The 12,835-nt window shown below is 28.6% G+C and overlaps 5 protein-coding genes across 12 annotated transcripts in view; 3 read left to right on the top strand and 2 right to left on the bottom strand.

Annotated features, from left to right (window-relative positions):
- LOC100742784 (GTP-binding protein 1) overlaps nt 1-12,835 on the top strand; it is a 29,057-nt gene that overhangs the window by 1,130 nt on the left and 15,092 nt on the right. Inside the window, exons 3-11 of one of the 3 annotated variants that reach the window (XR_004461521.1) lie at nt 8-119; nt 207-387; nt 471-649; nt 750-902; nt 978-1,227; nt 1,308-1,452; nt 1,535-1,853; nt 1,938-2,215; nt 2,292-2,529. Coding sequence is in view for 2 of the 3 variants with exons in the window: in XM_003488637.4 (XP_003488685.1) it covers nt 8-119; nt 207-387; nt 471-649; nt 750-902; nt 978-1,227; nt 1,308-1,452; nt 1,535-1,853; nt 1,938-2,215; nt 2,292-2,477 (1,803 nt within the window). In the remaining variant the exon portion in view is untranslated. Of the gene's footprint in view, nt 1-7; nt 120-206; nt 388-470; nt 650-749; nt 903-977; nt 1,228-1,307; nt 1,453-1,534; nt 1,854-1,937; nt 2,216-2,291; nt 3,092-12,835 lie in introns of those variants that run through there. The other 2 variants (XM_003488637.4, XM_024366930.2) reach the window with 2 other exon arrangements.
- Nucleotides 4,305-5,775, bottom strand: LOC100742664 (mediator of RNA polymerase II transcription subunit 9). Its single transcript, XM_003488636.4, has 3 exons — nt 5,606-5,775; nt 5,022-5,127; nt 4,305-4,911 (listed from the first exon to the last, which is right to left on the bottom strand). Exons 1-3 carry the CDS (start codon nt 5,725-5,727, stop codon nt 4,771-4,773), a joined length of 369 nt encoding a protein of 122 aa, XP_003488684.1. The 5' UTR covers nt 5,728-5,775; the 3' UTR covers nt 4,305-4,770.
- Nucleotides 5,835-7,313, top strand: LOC100742548 (60S ribosomal protein L10). Of its 2 annotated transcripts, none has more exons than XM_033320195.1 (4): nt 5,835-5,955; nt 6,107-6,134; nt 6,375-6,680; nt 6,840-7,313. In XM_033320195.1, exons 2-4 carry the CDS (start codon nt 6,112-6,114, stop codon nt 7,168-7,170), a joined length of 660 nt encoding a protein of 219 aa, XP_033176086.1. In that variant the 5' UTR covers nt 5,835-5,955; nt 6,107-6,111; the 3' UTR covers nt 7,171-7,313. The 2 variants fall into 2 exon arrangements, with proteins under 2 accessions (XP_033176086.1, XP_033176087.1); XM_033320196.1 differs by having other exon boundaries at nt 5,887-5,955; nt 6,111-6,134; nt 6,840-7,305.
- On the bottom strand, nt 7,989-10,639 carry LOC100742425 (probable E3 ubiquitin-protein ligase MGRN1). Of its 5 annotated transcripts, none has more exons than XM_024366926.2 (9): nt 10,498-10,639; nt 10,211-10,329; nt 9,856-10,121; nt 9,639-9,780; nt 9,354-9,557; nt 9,019-9,285; nt 8,696-8,856; nt 8,334-8,604; nt 7,989-8,230 (listed from the first exon to the last, which is right to left on the bottom strand). In XM_024366926.2, the coding sequence occupies exons 1-9, from the start codon at nt 10,583-10,585 to the stop codon at nt 8,045-8,047; spliced, it is 1,704 nt and encodes a 567-aa protein (XP_024222694.1). In that variant the 5' UTR covers nt 10,586-10,639; the 3' UTR covers nt 7,989-8,044. The 5 variants fall into 5 exon arrangements, with proteins under 5 accessions (XP_024222694.1, XP_024222695.1, XP_012239856.1 ...); XM_024366927.2 differs by having other exon boundaries at nt 7,989-8,221; XM_012384433.3 differs by having other exon boundaries at nt 9,043-9,285.
- Nucleotides 10,720-12,748, top strand: LOC100742301 (pleckstrin homology domain-containing family J member 1). The gene is made up of 3 exons (XM_003488633.4): nt 10,720-10,807; nt 10,886-11,531; nt 11,685-12,748. The coding sequence occupies exons 2-3, from the start codon at nt 11,441-11,443 to the stop codon at nt 12,164-12,166; spliced, it is 573 nt and encodes a 190-aa protein (XP_003488681.1). The 5' UTR covers nt 10,720-10,807; nt 10,886-11,440; the 3' UTR covers nt 12,167-12,748.

The raw sequence follows: 12,835 nt of genomic DNA, 5'->3' as shown, positions 1-12,835 counted from the left end.
ATTTCAGAATGTTTTAGTTAGTCCATCGGAGGATCAATACGAATTGTTACTTAGACGCTTAAGAGAGAGAGTTCAAGATGGTGGCAGTGAAACAATTTTTGATATTGGTATCGGCGAAGGTTTGTATAATAGCTTTTTCGAAGTTTATATTTATAACTCTTAAACGTTTATATTTATAAAAATATTTATAATTTATCTTATCCTAGATGGTTCAGAAGATGGTTTAAAAGAAGATGAATACGAAGCATCCGTTGCTACTTTACAGTCTCTTGCTGCAACGTTAGAAGCAGACTGTGTACTTCTGCGTCAAAGTAAAGTAGATCAAGGTCTTATAGGTCAATATCTGGTGCGGAGACGGTTAGATAGGCAGGATTTCCTAGAAATCAGGTTTATATTTTAAATAATGTACATAAGGATAAAATAAATGTAATGCTGTTAGAGAAACTTAGTTTAACAGATTTTAATTAAAGAGTGGCTGTTGTTGGCAATGTTGATGCTGGAAAATCAACACTTTTGGGTGTATTGACACACGGAGAGCTCGATAATGGTCGAGGCTTAGCGCGTCAAAAATTATTTCGACATAAACACGAAGCCGAAACAGGACGTACTAGTTCCGTTGGAAACGATATTCTCGGATTTGATAGCGTTGGTATGAAAGAAGATTGATGTGCCAAGTGTTAAATGTTATATCTTTATATTATGTATATTGTAATATATGTATGTATGATAAACACATATCTTGCATCTAGGTAATGTAGTAAATAAACCAGAGCATGGATCCCTGGATTGGGTTAAAATATGCGAGAAGTCGTCTAAAGTTATTACATTCATTGATCTTGCTGGACATGAAAGATATTTAAAAACAACTGTTTTTGGAATGACAGGACATGCCCCTGACTTTGGTAAAACCTTTTGATAATGTTATTTAAAAAATATCTATGTACATGTATCTTAATGCATAAACATTTAATATTTAGGTATGTTAATGGTTGGAGCAAATGCTGGTATTGTTGGAATGACAAAGGAACATCTAGGTTTAGCTTTAGCTCTATCGGTTCCAGTATTTGTTGTAGTTACGAAAATTGACATGTGTCCACCAAATATATTACAAGAAAATTTAAGGCTGTTAATAAGGATCTTAAAGTCCCCAGGTTGTAGGAAAGTACCCGTTACGGTAAAAACGCCTGATGATGTTGTCGTTAGCGCTACTAATTTTGTATCAGAACGGTCAGCTTTTATTTTTGTACAATATTATATTATCCTTGTATGAATATACAAATATTTCATTTATTAATATATTTATACAGATTATGTCCTATTTTTCAAGTATCGAACGTAACAGGAGAAAATTTGAATCTTCTCAAGATGTTTCTAAATTTATTAACTGCAAGAATGATTAGTCATGAAGATGAACCAGCGGAATTCCAAATAGATGATACATACTCAGTGCCAGTTAGTATTTTATAACATATATTAGAAGTCTTAGCTGTAGAACGAAAAATTTTCTTCATTTTATATTCCTGTACCCTTCCAGGGAGTTGGTACCGTAGTTTCTGGCACAACATTGAAAGGTGTCATTAAGCTAAACGACACTCTATTATTAGGACCTGATCCTTTAGGTCGTTTTATTCCAATCGCAGTAAAAAGTATACACAGGAAGAGAATGCCTGTTCGTGAAGTGAGAGGTGGTCAAACTGCTAGTTTTGCATTGAAAAAAATTAAAAGATCACAAATTAGAAAAGGTATGGTAATGGTTGCACAAGCATTAAATCCTCAGGCTTCTTGGGAATTTGAGGGGGAAATTCTTGTACTACATCATCCTACAACAATAAGTTCTTGTTACCAAGCAATGGGTAATTCTCTTTTTCTATCTGAACCTTTTAATTATTCAAATTCATTGTGTTTTTATGCTTAAAATTATTTAAAATCATTTTCAGTACATTGTGGAAGCATAAGGCAGACAGCGTCCATAATTTCTATGTCGCAAGATTGTTTAAGAACAGGAGACAAAGCTTTAGTACGTTTTAGATTTATAAAGCATCCCGAATATATAAAACCAGGACAAAGAATAGTATTTAGAGAAGGGCGTACTAAAGCAGTGGGCAATGTAGTGAAACTTATTCCATATTCTAGTACCACAGTCATACAAACATGTAGAGCCAATAAACCAAATAAAACATCTCAAAATCGACAGAGCTCATCATCTACGATGCAAGTATGTAATAAAGATATTTTTCTCGTGCGGAAATATGAGAATTTTGGGTAATGTTAAATTATTATTTGTCCATTAGCCATTAGATGCAACCGAAACAAATTCTTCATTAGAAGGACAGACATCAAAGCAAGAAAATTTGCTTCAAAAATCTAATAAACGACAAAATAAAAAAGGTAGAGGACGAAAAGGAGGACGATCTCATAATACTGTAAATAGTATTATTCAACCACTGTCAGAACAAAATCCTCCTACAAAACTGTGAACTGTGTCTATGTACAAAGCACTTAAACATGTGTGTATATATATATATATATATATATGTATATGTACATGTACATACACATTCTATATATAGAGCTTATTTTGCAACTTTCGAAAATTAATAACAAACATCTTTTTATTCATAAGAGATCGTTGTTTTTTTAATAATGTAAATTCAAACGAAATTTACAGATATTTTTTAGTTAATTTTCGAGAACTGTAAAGAGAGTATACTGTTTATATATAAAACATATTATTTTATATATAAACATATATTATTTTAGTAGTTATTTATATTAAAACATATATAAAATTATAACGTATAATAATGACAATTTTATGTAGTCTGGGGTTACTTGTATCCTTAAGGATCGTGATTTTTGACCTTGAAGTATAAAAGTAACCCCTGAACTGTTTCATATAACGCACATCGTGCTCTCAACCCTATTAGAGTACAAATCGTCTTTCACATTTTGATTAAATTATCAAAAATATAGAAATGTCGTTTTTAGAACGATAAAATGACAAAATATACGTTGTTATTCATAAAGTGTTTTATTTTTATAAACACAAGTGTATCTTAAAATAGCATTAAGTAAATATAATCTATATATATATATATATATATATATATATATATATATATATATATATATATATATATATATATATATATATATATATATATATATATATATATATATATATATATATATATATATATATATATATATATATATATATATATATATATATATATATATATATATATATATATATATATATATATATATATATATATATATATATATATATATATATATATATATATATATATATATATATATATATATATATATATATATATATATATATATATATATATATATATATATATATATATATATATATATATATATATATATATATATATATATATATATATATATATATATATATATATATATATATATATATATATATATATATATATATATATATATATATATATATATATATATATATATATATATATATATATATATATATATATATATATATATCTGTTTCTTTTACTACTATCGAGCACCTATATCGTAATTGTTAATGCCTTTTTGAAATTTTATCAAAAGTATATTCAGATGTTCTTTCCTCGTGATATGATAATATTTGTGCTTATTAAGATAAAATTTCGAAAAAATTATTAATTTTTCGAATATAGCATCGTACTCTTATAAATGATGTATTAGAAATATTTATTTATTGTAATATATTTGCTGTAGTTGTAATATAAAATTCATTTTTATGCGTGTGAAAAGAAGAAGATTCTTACAGAAAAAATATAAAATAACATTAGATATGCAGCATATGAAATTATATTGTATAAGATTTTTATATTAAATACACTGTAGCACATCCAAGAAAGATCTTTTCAACAGAAAGAAAATGTAAGCTAATGACAGAACAAGTGTTGGTTAAAAAATAAAAATATTGAATGAGAATATATGGAGAATATATGAATTAGTAATATTAAAGGGAGTTTAAGATGATAAAAGAAATATTAACAATATCACATTTAATAATAACAAAATGGATAGAAAGGAAACAGAAGAAAAATATAAGATGTATAATTTACTAAATTATTAATTAGTTATTATTAACTAATACAAATCATATTGTAGATGTACTAGTAAAAATTCTCATGAAACATGATATATGTACATATTATTTCCATTTTCATTCATTGTACTATGAAAAAAAATAACAGAAATATAGAAGTAAGATTCGAATTTGTTTTTATACTAAATGGAATAATAAATGTAAAAAATTAAATGTTCATATTTTTTATTACCTTTTTATACGGCCATTGTTACAAGTGTAATTTTTTCTAACTAAATCAAGTCTAGAATAATAAACTATAGCTATATCATTTTTACAAAGTCTAATAAAACTTTCTTTGATTCTGATTTTTGTTGTCACTATACCTTAAATATATACAAGGACTACTTTGGTGGATTTTTCTTCATTTCATCTTTACCTTCTTGCAACTTTTGTCTAAATGTATTTGTAAACAGTTTTAATTGCTTGGCAAATTTTTCACGATCAAAAGGTAAATGATTATCATGTGTTCTACTCCGAAGTATTAAATACGCTACAAATCGTGCAGACTCCCTAATTGGTTTTGAATTTGCTAATTTCTCGATTAATTTTTCATTACGCATCAAATATGTAAATAACATGCGCAAGAAACCCATGCTGATATAAATTGCTTTTACTTAAATAAACAAAATTATTTATACTTTTGGAACTTCAAATGTACACATGTTACGATATTTCAATAAAAGCTCTCTTTTAAGCCTAAGTTGTTTACGTAGAGTTTCAAGTTTTTGCAACTGTTCTTCTTTACTGTATTCTATTCCTGGCAATCTTCTGATCTATAAAATATGAAAACTATGTATTGTAAATACAGCATACGGTCTAAGTATTTACATAAAAAAAAATTATTTTTACCCTAAAAGTAAAAGAAATTTTCATAGTATTTTACCTGTGCCCTTGCAGAATCTAATTTCTTCTGAAGCTCTAATATTTTATGACTTGTATCTTGTGACTCTTTAGCTTTCTGTGTAGTGTCATGTGGATCTTTCTCAACGCTAAAAATAAATTAAATATATATATATTTCATGTTCATAACATGAACATTGTGAAATGAAATTTTTATACTCTATATCTATGTTAACAGATTTTATTTGAAATATGCTTATTTTAGAAGGATTTTAATACATATACGTATTGTATATAATTTCTATATAACTACAACACATAAACTTGGTAGTACATCAATGTTTTAATATACTGATGAAATAACCTCTCTATTTTATTGTTATCATTCACACCATAACAGATTAAAAAATATTTTTGTACATGTATAATTTTTATATTATTTATAAATATAAACGGAGTATTGTCTCAAAAGATAATCTCAGAATTTAAAATGTATACAGTGTGTCTAAAAAGAAAAAAGAATAACATTGAGTAAATAAAACGATAAAGGTTAAAATTTTTATTTTGAAGGAAAGTCAATTGATGAGTATCATTATCTTAACTATCAAGTTATTAAAATATACGAACCTCCGAATTATTTCATATATAAGTGGCAATATTTCAATATCCAAATCATCCACTGTAAATTGTGAGCGTAAAGCACCTTCCTCCGATAATTCCGATTCCATTATAACATTTTGATTAAGCATAAGTAATGTATTATAATTATAACATTTTGTGTACTTCTATGACAACACAGCCGCGTTCATATGGCTTCGATCACAATCTTCTGCAAAAACCCTATCGTTAAGTGGGTGTCGGCCTTAAATAGTAACTTTTAAGTTGTAACCAAATTTCACGAGGTTCACTTGGAACCAAGTTCAGTTTAGTTCTTCCTGTTCACTTCTTTCTCGTTCAGCATCTACAAGGCCCGCAAGGTAATATATATTTGATACTAATCTATCTTAATCTTGAAGTATCCAAACGTATATCCTTCATTCTCTCATTTTGTATCATTTAAAATTATTAAACAAGCTTATACAAGTATTATTTTTGTATTTAACAAATATTTTTGTTTATTATTGATAGCCAGTATGGGACGTCGACCAGCCAGATGGTACGTATTATATGTATTTATTTCCTTTATTAATGCTTAAGTTAAATATACAAATATTATCGCCTCTTATACTTATATATATTGTATAAAGTTGTAAGTTATGAAGCTTATAATAACCTCTTGTGATGGTGTAGAAGGAGGTTATGTGTGTTCTTGCATTGGTAAATTCTACGTTATATTTATAATGTTAATGCTTGTAAACACTTTTTATACGAATTATACCTATATTTTTCTTTGTAGTTACCGATATTGCAAAAACAAACCATATCCCAAATCAAGGTTCTGTAGAGGTGTGCCTGATCCAAAGATTCGTATCTTTGATCTTGGAAAAAAGAAAGCCTCTGTGGAAGATTTTCCGTTATGTGTGCACTTGGTATCAGATGAATATGAACAGCTTAGTTCCGAGGCCCTTGAAGCTGGACGTATTTGTGCAAATAAGTACATGGTGAAAAACGCTGGAAAAGACCAGTTTCATATCCGTATGAGACTCCACCCATTCCATGTTATCCGGATTAATAAAATGTTATCATGTGCTGGAGCTGATAGGTATATAAGCAATCCGTTGTATTTTATTAAACAACTAATATTATAATTTAGATTAATGCTTAGCAAGTTATAACTTAAATTTCCTATATATTGTTCGTTAGTATATTATATTAATAATATAGTGTGTTTGAATAAATATTCTGTTTTATACTTTTCAAGGCTTCAAACAGGAATGCGAGGTGCCTTTGGTAAACCACAAGGTACTGTAGCCAGGGTACACATTGGACAGCCAATTATGAGTGTACGTTCATCTGATCGTCATAAGGCTGCTGTAGTTGAGGCATTGCGACGTGCCAAATTCAAATTCCCGGGTCGACAAAAAATTTATGTTTCAAAGAAATGGGGCTTTACGAAATATGACCGCGCTGAATATGAAGAATTGAAAGCAGCCGGCCGATTAGCTCCAGATGGATGCAATGTGAAATATTTGCCAGAACATGGGCCTCTTGAAGAATGGAAAAAATTTAGAAAAGTTCTTGCTGCTGCTTAACCGAAACAATTTTTTGAAATTTTGATTTCATTAAACAGATTGAAAACAAGTACATGTGTTATTAATCTCGTAATTTTTGTAATATAATTATGGTATTTGTAGAGGATTGATAGTTACAATAAAGAGAACTGGCTATACTCGTAGATACTGCTCGATATGACTAACTCGCTTGCGATCGCGTCCGTTTATTTGTACTGGTCGGGGGAGGGTGGAAAAGTTCAAATTCGCCTTTGTTCGACGGATGCGCGTAGCGGCGACATTGTTTTGCCGGGAGCTTATTTATTATTACAGTACGTGTTTGATAACGATATTGATACTCCGAGGCAAAACAACATGATTTGAATTGTCCTCTAACTCGTGTGCCGCTACATATTCATATTACATTATTAACTCTGATTGTTATTTATTTATTAGCTTTTTAAAGTTAAATTTTATACGTCTATTTAGTATTTTATTTACTTAAATATAGCTATTTCAAATATTAGCTTTATTGATTATTAATTCAAAATAACTTTTGAACCAATGGGCTGCTAGGCTAAAAACTATCATATTTCGTCTTTATTCATCGAGTATCAGACGATGCGAAAAATGTTAGAAAGAAGAAATGATGTCCAGAAACGAAGTTTAACCAAACTTTTGTCAAGAAATGATATAGTTACGTGCAACTTTTAAATAATAAGTTTTCATGCTAGATTTCTACCCAATAATTACAAACGTAAACAATTTTAATTTATAATTTATAATGTCATATTTACAATTTACAATCAGAATTTTAAGGAAATATGTGCATTCTTACATTGTAAAACTTAATTAAATACATTTTATTTTTTTCTCTTTAGAAGACATAATTAGATATCATCTGATGATATTTATTTCAATGTGAATGACATGTAATATCCGCGTCATTTTCATTTTCTGTGTTTTGAATCTCGTCATCAATATCTATATCACATATTCCGCGACTATGAGTATCAAGTGCCTCTGTACTAGTTGCTGCATCTAATAATGGAGATAATTTCTCTGCCTCGCTGTCTTCATCTTGTCCTTGTCCCTGTAAATACTAATTTATTTGGACGACGTAGTAAAAATCTGCATATTTTCAATATTTTGTTAAAAGTGCTAAGTAACGAAAAAATATTGGAAATTGGACATCAGGAGATTACCTCGTAAAGAGAAACTGGTTGTTTTTCATTAACAAGTCTAAGGGTATCTCGTGATCGTAATACTGCCTTTTCCCGTAAATGCCCGGAGTTTTTCATCCTCATTGCTGGAGATCGGCTATGTAAATCTTTCTGTGATCCTGAATGTTCATCTCTGGCTAACAAGACAGACATTCGAAATTCCGGGGTAGGGCATGTAGTACCACTTGTTCTTGCAGATACATCTCCATCTTTTGAAGATACATGTTTCGATACAGGTGTACGTTCTATAGACCTTTTAAATAGCATGTGAATTACAATTTAAATCGATTATACTAACATAAACTAAACGTAAATTTAAAAATTCAAGTAATATAATATTTTACCTATTTAATGCTTCAGCTGCTTGAATCGCACTGGCTGTATCTGTATCAGGAGTGTCTGGAGATTCTGGCGCAAGAACAGCAGTTCTTGGAATATATGGACCATTCAAAGCTTCTATTAACGATACAGCTTCGTATCCAGCTGGTATATTTTCACAACTTCCCTGAAAAAGGATTTAACATTTCTTTTATCAGATAAAAAGGCAGTCTATTGTTTTCAATTAAATTTTACAACAAACTGTACCGAAATAGAGTAAGATATAAAGATGATAAACATATATCTAAACATATGTGCACATAACACTGACACGTATTTTGATAATTACTTGTATGAATAAATAAATATTGACCTCTGGTAATGGTGGATTTGATATAATTGCTCCAGTTGCTTTCTGTAGAGCTTTAATTTGAAGGAGAGCTCTGAAAGGGGCCCGACATATTGGACAATTGTTCGCTTGATATCGAAGAGAATCTGCACAGCTATTGCATAGGCATAGATGCCTACACGGTAATATTAAAGTATCTCGCACGTCACACATACAAATAACACATTCTGATCCATTATCATCTGTATCTTCATCACTACCTTGTTGCTGAAAAATAAATTGACGTGAAACGAATATAAAATAAGAAATTCTGGGTATATATCATTATTTTATACCTTTGCATTTTCGGCGTTTTTATTTTCAATTCCATATATTTCTTGAAGCAAGTAACAAAGGCCATCAACATAAAGCTTTTGTTTAAGAGCTTTTAATACGTATGTTCCATCCGAATGTTTTTCAACAACTGCTATAGTTGTATGAGATTGTTTTGGTTCGTCTGAGCCTTCTTCTGCTACACAATGGATTGCTATTGGAATTATCTATAAGTAATTATAATGATGAACAAAAAATAATTTCAAAGTTTTATAAATATAATATATAGATACTCCAAACGTACATACTTCCCTGTCAGCATTGTATAATAAATCTTCTTTGCTGTAGGCAGTTGGATCAAACATATGTGACGTTTGAGAGAATAACTGATTGGCACCTTTCTTATAATAATACGTCTCAGAATTCATAGATGGATCCCTTGGTATGTATCTACAAATAATACTTTTCATTATATATAACACTGCGCATAATATGTAAAATTTGTACGACATCTTTATTACATACGTAGCTCCTTTTGTTGTTATTTCTTCGGTGCAAAAATAATATATTGTGATTGCACATCTTACATCGCAATCAAATGTAAATTCAATATTATAGCGATTTGATTTCTTGTCTATATCACCATCTCCATAATGTTTAACACTATGACACTGAGGTGAAGTGGAAGTTTGATCAACATTACGAACCAATCTTAATGATTCTCTTCTTATATTTACTAAGCTTTTCAACGTTTTAGTAGGATCATTAGCTTGTGGTGGAGGATATGGAAACTAAGGTAAAATTAAGTGAAGTGTTAAAAATAATTTTTTGAGAACTGTATGTATACATTGTATAATACTGTAATAATATTATATCTTACAGGTGTTGGGCGACTTCCTAAAAAATTCAAATCAGCATTTTCTCCAAAAAGGTAGGCTTCTGGTTGAGGTGTATCAAACCGTTCACCACCCATTATGAAATGACTACCAAAATAACTTCCTAATAAATAAAATTTATTAAATAAAATACAAAACATTTTCTAATACATGATATGTATTTTAGTATGTAATTTATTAAAATAAGAATAATTTAATTCATATATTTTAATATCTTGCTTATGGCTATATGATTTAATATAAAAATATTCTCAAAATAATATAAACAAACCCGAACGAGGAGGATATTTGTATGCATGATTTGAAACAATATCAACTTCTTCTACACCAGCGTTTTGTCGACTTGTTAACGAACCCATTGCTTAATTATATTAAAAATAATTATAAACTGTTGTGCTATAAGGCAAACTTTATCTCGATAGAATTAAGCATATGATGTTTTAGAAATAAATACGTATTACAGGTAATTAAGATAAGTCACATCTGTAAGAATGTAAATAAGTTTCTAAAAACGATTATAAATTTGACAAATGATGTGTGCCGTTAACACACTCCTTTATACATAGATGTGTATGTAAAAGGTATGAAATGTATTATATATATCTTTCAGGTTTGCCAAATTTGTCAGTTTACTTATTTATCTGAATTTTATGTTTTAGGTAGTACGTTTATTAGAGGAAGTGTTAATACACATTTGTGCGAAAAAATTTATATTTTTTATTTACGAATGAAAACCAAGCTAAAACAATTTGAGAAAAAAGAAAAAGAAACACGACAGATCTATGTGTATGTTTCTCAGACTGTTAAGATCAACGCGCTATTTCAAACTTGTGATATGTATGTAGTGTAATCTGCAAACTTTATAGTTGACGTTTAATAACGAATAAGCATTCATGTTACGTCGGTATACAACATGGATTCTAATAGCCCTTTAATATTTGTAATAAACGTTTGATACAATTTATGTAATTAAAATCAAGAAAACATATTAGAATCAGCAAAGGATAAACGAATAATGGAATATAATACCACGGTTTTGTGCAATATTGGTAGTTTGGCATTAAATTTTGAGAAACATAGCCAAATTTTTTAATGAATGCAAGAAGTTAGAACAATAGCAAAACAAAGAAATATGAATTATATACGTATTATAACTATGCGATAGTATTTATGTAATACACGAATGTATAAAGTGTAAATAACTTTTTACCATCATGAAATTCAACGAAAAGGAACTTGCCGAAGCAAGTAATGGCCCCGCTGACATTGAAGGCCGTTTAAATCATAAACGAGCACATAAATCAGGTTAGTCTTTAGTTAAGAGTTGTTTACATTTATTTGAGAGAATATCATACTCATCAACTTACTAGCTTCAATTACCTATAACCTATAAATTCCCTTACAAATATTTATTTTTTTCATACCTATTTTCTGATATTCATATCATTTGGATTTTAGGATTCAAAGAAAAGTGGTTTAAATTAAGATGCAATTTATTGTTTTATTTTAACATCAACGAATTAGGACAGATTGACACTAGGCAACCAGCAGGTGTAATTATTTTGGAAAATTATAGTATTAACCTTGATGCTGCATCGGAAGGTGTATTCGCATTTAGCATAGCATTTAGAGACGAATATGAAAAGAGACATGTCCTAAGTGGTCGTTCAGAATCGCAAGTAGAACAATGGGTCAATGCACTTAAACAAGCAAGTTACGAATATTGGAGATTTCGTTTAATAGTGCTTCAAGAAGAGCTATGTAGAAAAACAGGAAAAGATCCATTGCTTATGTATCCACGAAATCAAGGAATTATCAGGGATGAAGCATGGGAACCTGCATCAACTTTCCGATCTCATGTACGCTCTTTTACTACGTCAGTTGTAACATCAACTGCGATAAATACAGTAACAAAAGAAATGAATTTGATTGAATTTTAAATTAGTTAATTCAATTATAGTTGTTTTACATTATTCTCTGAAATCTGAGGATTGTTTAAATATATAAAAGTTCAGTAGTGCAATTAAATTCATGACTAAAGAGCAAAAAGTCACTAGTGCAAGTGAATAGTAATTCTTTATTACCATATATTTTCATTAATATCAACAAAATTATATATTTAGTGCACATATATAATCTTCATTATTTATTAGTAAAAATACATCTTATACATGCTTATGTAAAATAACTTTCATAGTATTTTAAGTACCAAAATAATTTGACTATTATAATATACAAAAGTTTCACGAGAATATAACTTTTAAAGAATTTGTATTATAAATGAGTGATGAGCAATTATTTTATTATTGCTCAAACTCTGTATCTCGTGTATAGATTTTTCTAGTATTTATAAACCAAATACTCTTATAATGTGTGCCTATATTATAAACTTTTGATAACTATTAATATATATTTATAATATTAGAATACACATATTTTTTCAAGCATTGTATATAAACAATCTTCAAAGTATCTTTATTTAATTCTTTAATTCTATATTTTAATTTACATTTACAAAATATAAACTTATATTAATTTTATTTTAGTACAAAGTGCATAATATATTCTTATATTATGTATGCATGATTTAAAATGAATTTAATCTGGAT

Source organism: Bombus impatiens, unplaced genomic scaffold (assembly GCF_000188095.3).
Source record: "Bombus impatiens unplaced genomic scaffold, BIMP_2.2 scf_0259, whole genome shotgun sequence".
Classification (NCBI taxonomy): domain Eukaryota; kingdom Metazoa; phylum Arthropoda; class Insecta; order Hymenoptera; family Apidae; genus Bombus; species Bombus impatiens.
This window is presented reverse-complemented; position numbering and strand designations above follow the sequence as displayed.

Bases quoted from the DNA above. Each gene is read 5' to 3' on its own strand.
- LOC100742664 (XM_003488636.4), bottom strand. From the start codon at position 5,727: ATGCTTAATCAAAATGTTATAATGGAATCGGAATTATCGGAGGAAGGT. The intron at 5,128-5,605 runs GTTCGTATATTT...ATTTATTTTTAG, and splicing joins ATATATGAAATAATTCGGAG to CGTTGAGAAAGATCCACATG. The intron at 4,912-5,021 runs GTAAAATACTAT...CATATTTTATAG, and splicing joins TAGATTCTGCAAGGGCACAG to ATCAGAAGATTGCCAGGAAT.
- LOC100742548 (XM_033320195.1), top strand. From the start codon at position 6,112: ATGGGACGTCGACCAGCCAGATG. The intron at 6,135-6,374 runs GTACGTATTATA...TTTTCTTTGTAG, and splicing joins GGACGTCGACCAGCCAGATG to TTACCGATATTGCAAAAACA. The intron at 6,681-6,839 runs GTATATAAGCAA...ATACTTTTCAAG, and splicing joins TCATGTGCTGGAGCTGATAG to GCTTCAAACAGGAATGCGAG.
- LOC100742425 (XM_024366926.2), bottom strand. From the start codon at position 10,585: ATGGGTTCGTTAACAAGTCGACAAAACGCTGGTGTAGAAGAAGTTGAT. The intron at 10,122-10,210 runs GTAAGATATAAT...ATTTTACCTTAG, and splicing joins TAGGAAGTCGCCCAACACCT to TTTCCATATCCTCCACCACA. The intron at 8,857-9,018 runs GTAATTATCAAA...ATCCTTTTTCAG, and splicing joins ATATTTATTTATTCATACAA to GGAAGTTGTGAAAATATACC.
- LOC100742301 (XM_003488633.4), top strand. From the start codon at position 11,441: ATGAAATTCAACGAAAAGGAACTTGCCGAAGCAAGTAATGGCCCCGCT. The intron at 11,532-11,684 runs GTTAGTCTTTAG...TTTGGATTTTAG, and splicing joins TAAACGAGCACATAAATCAG to GATTCAAAGAAAAGTGGTTT.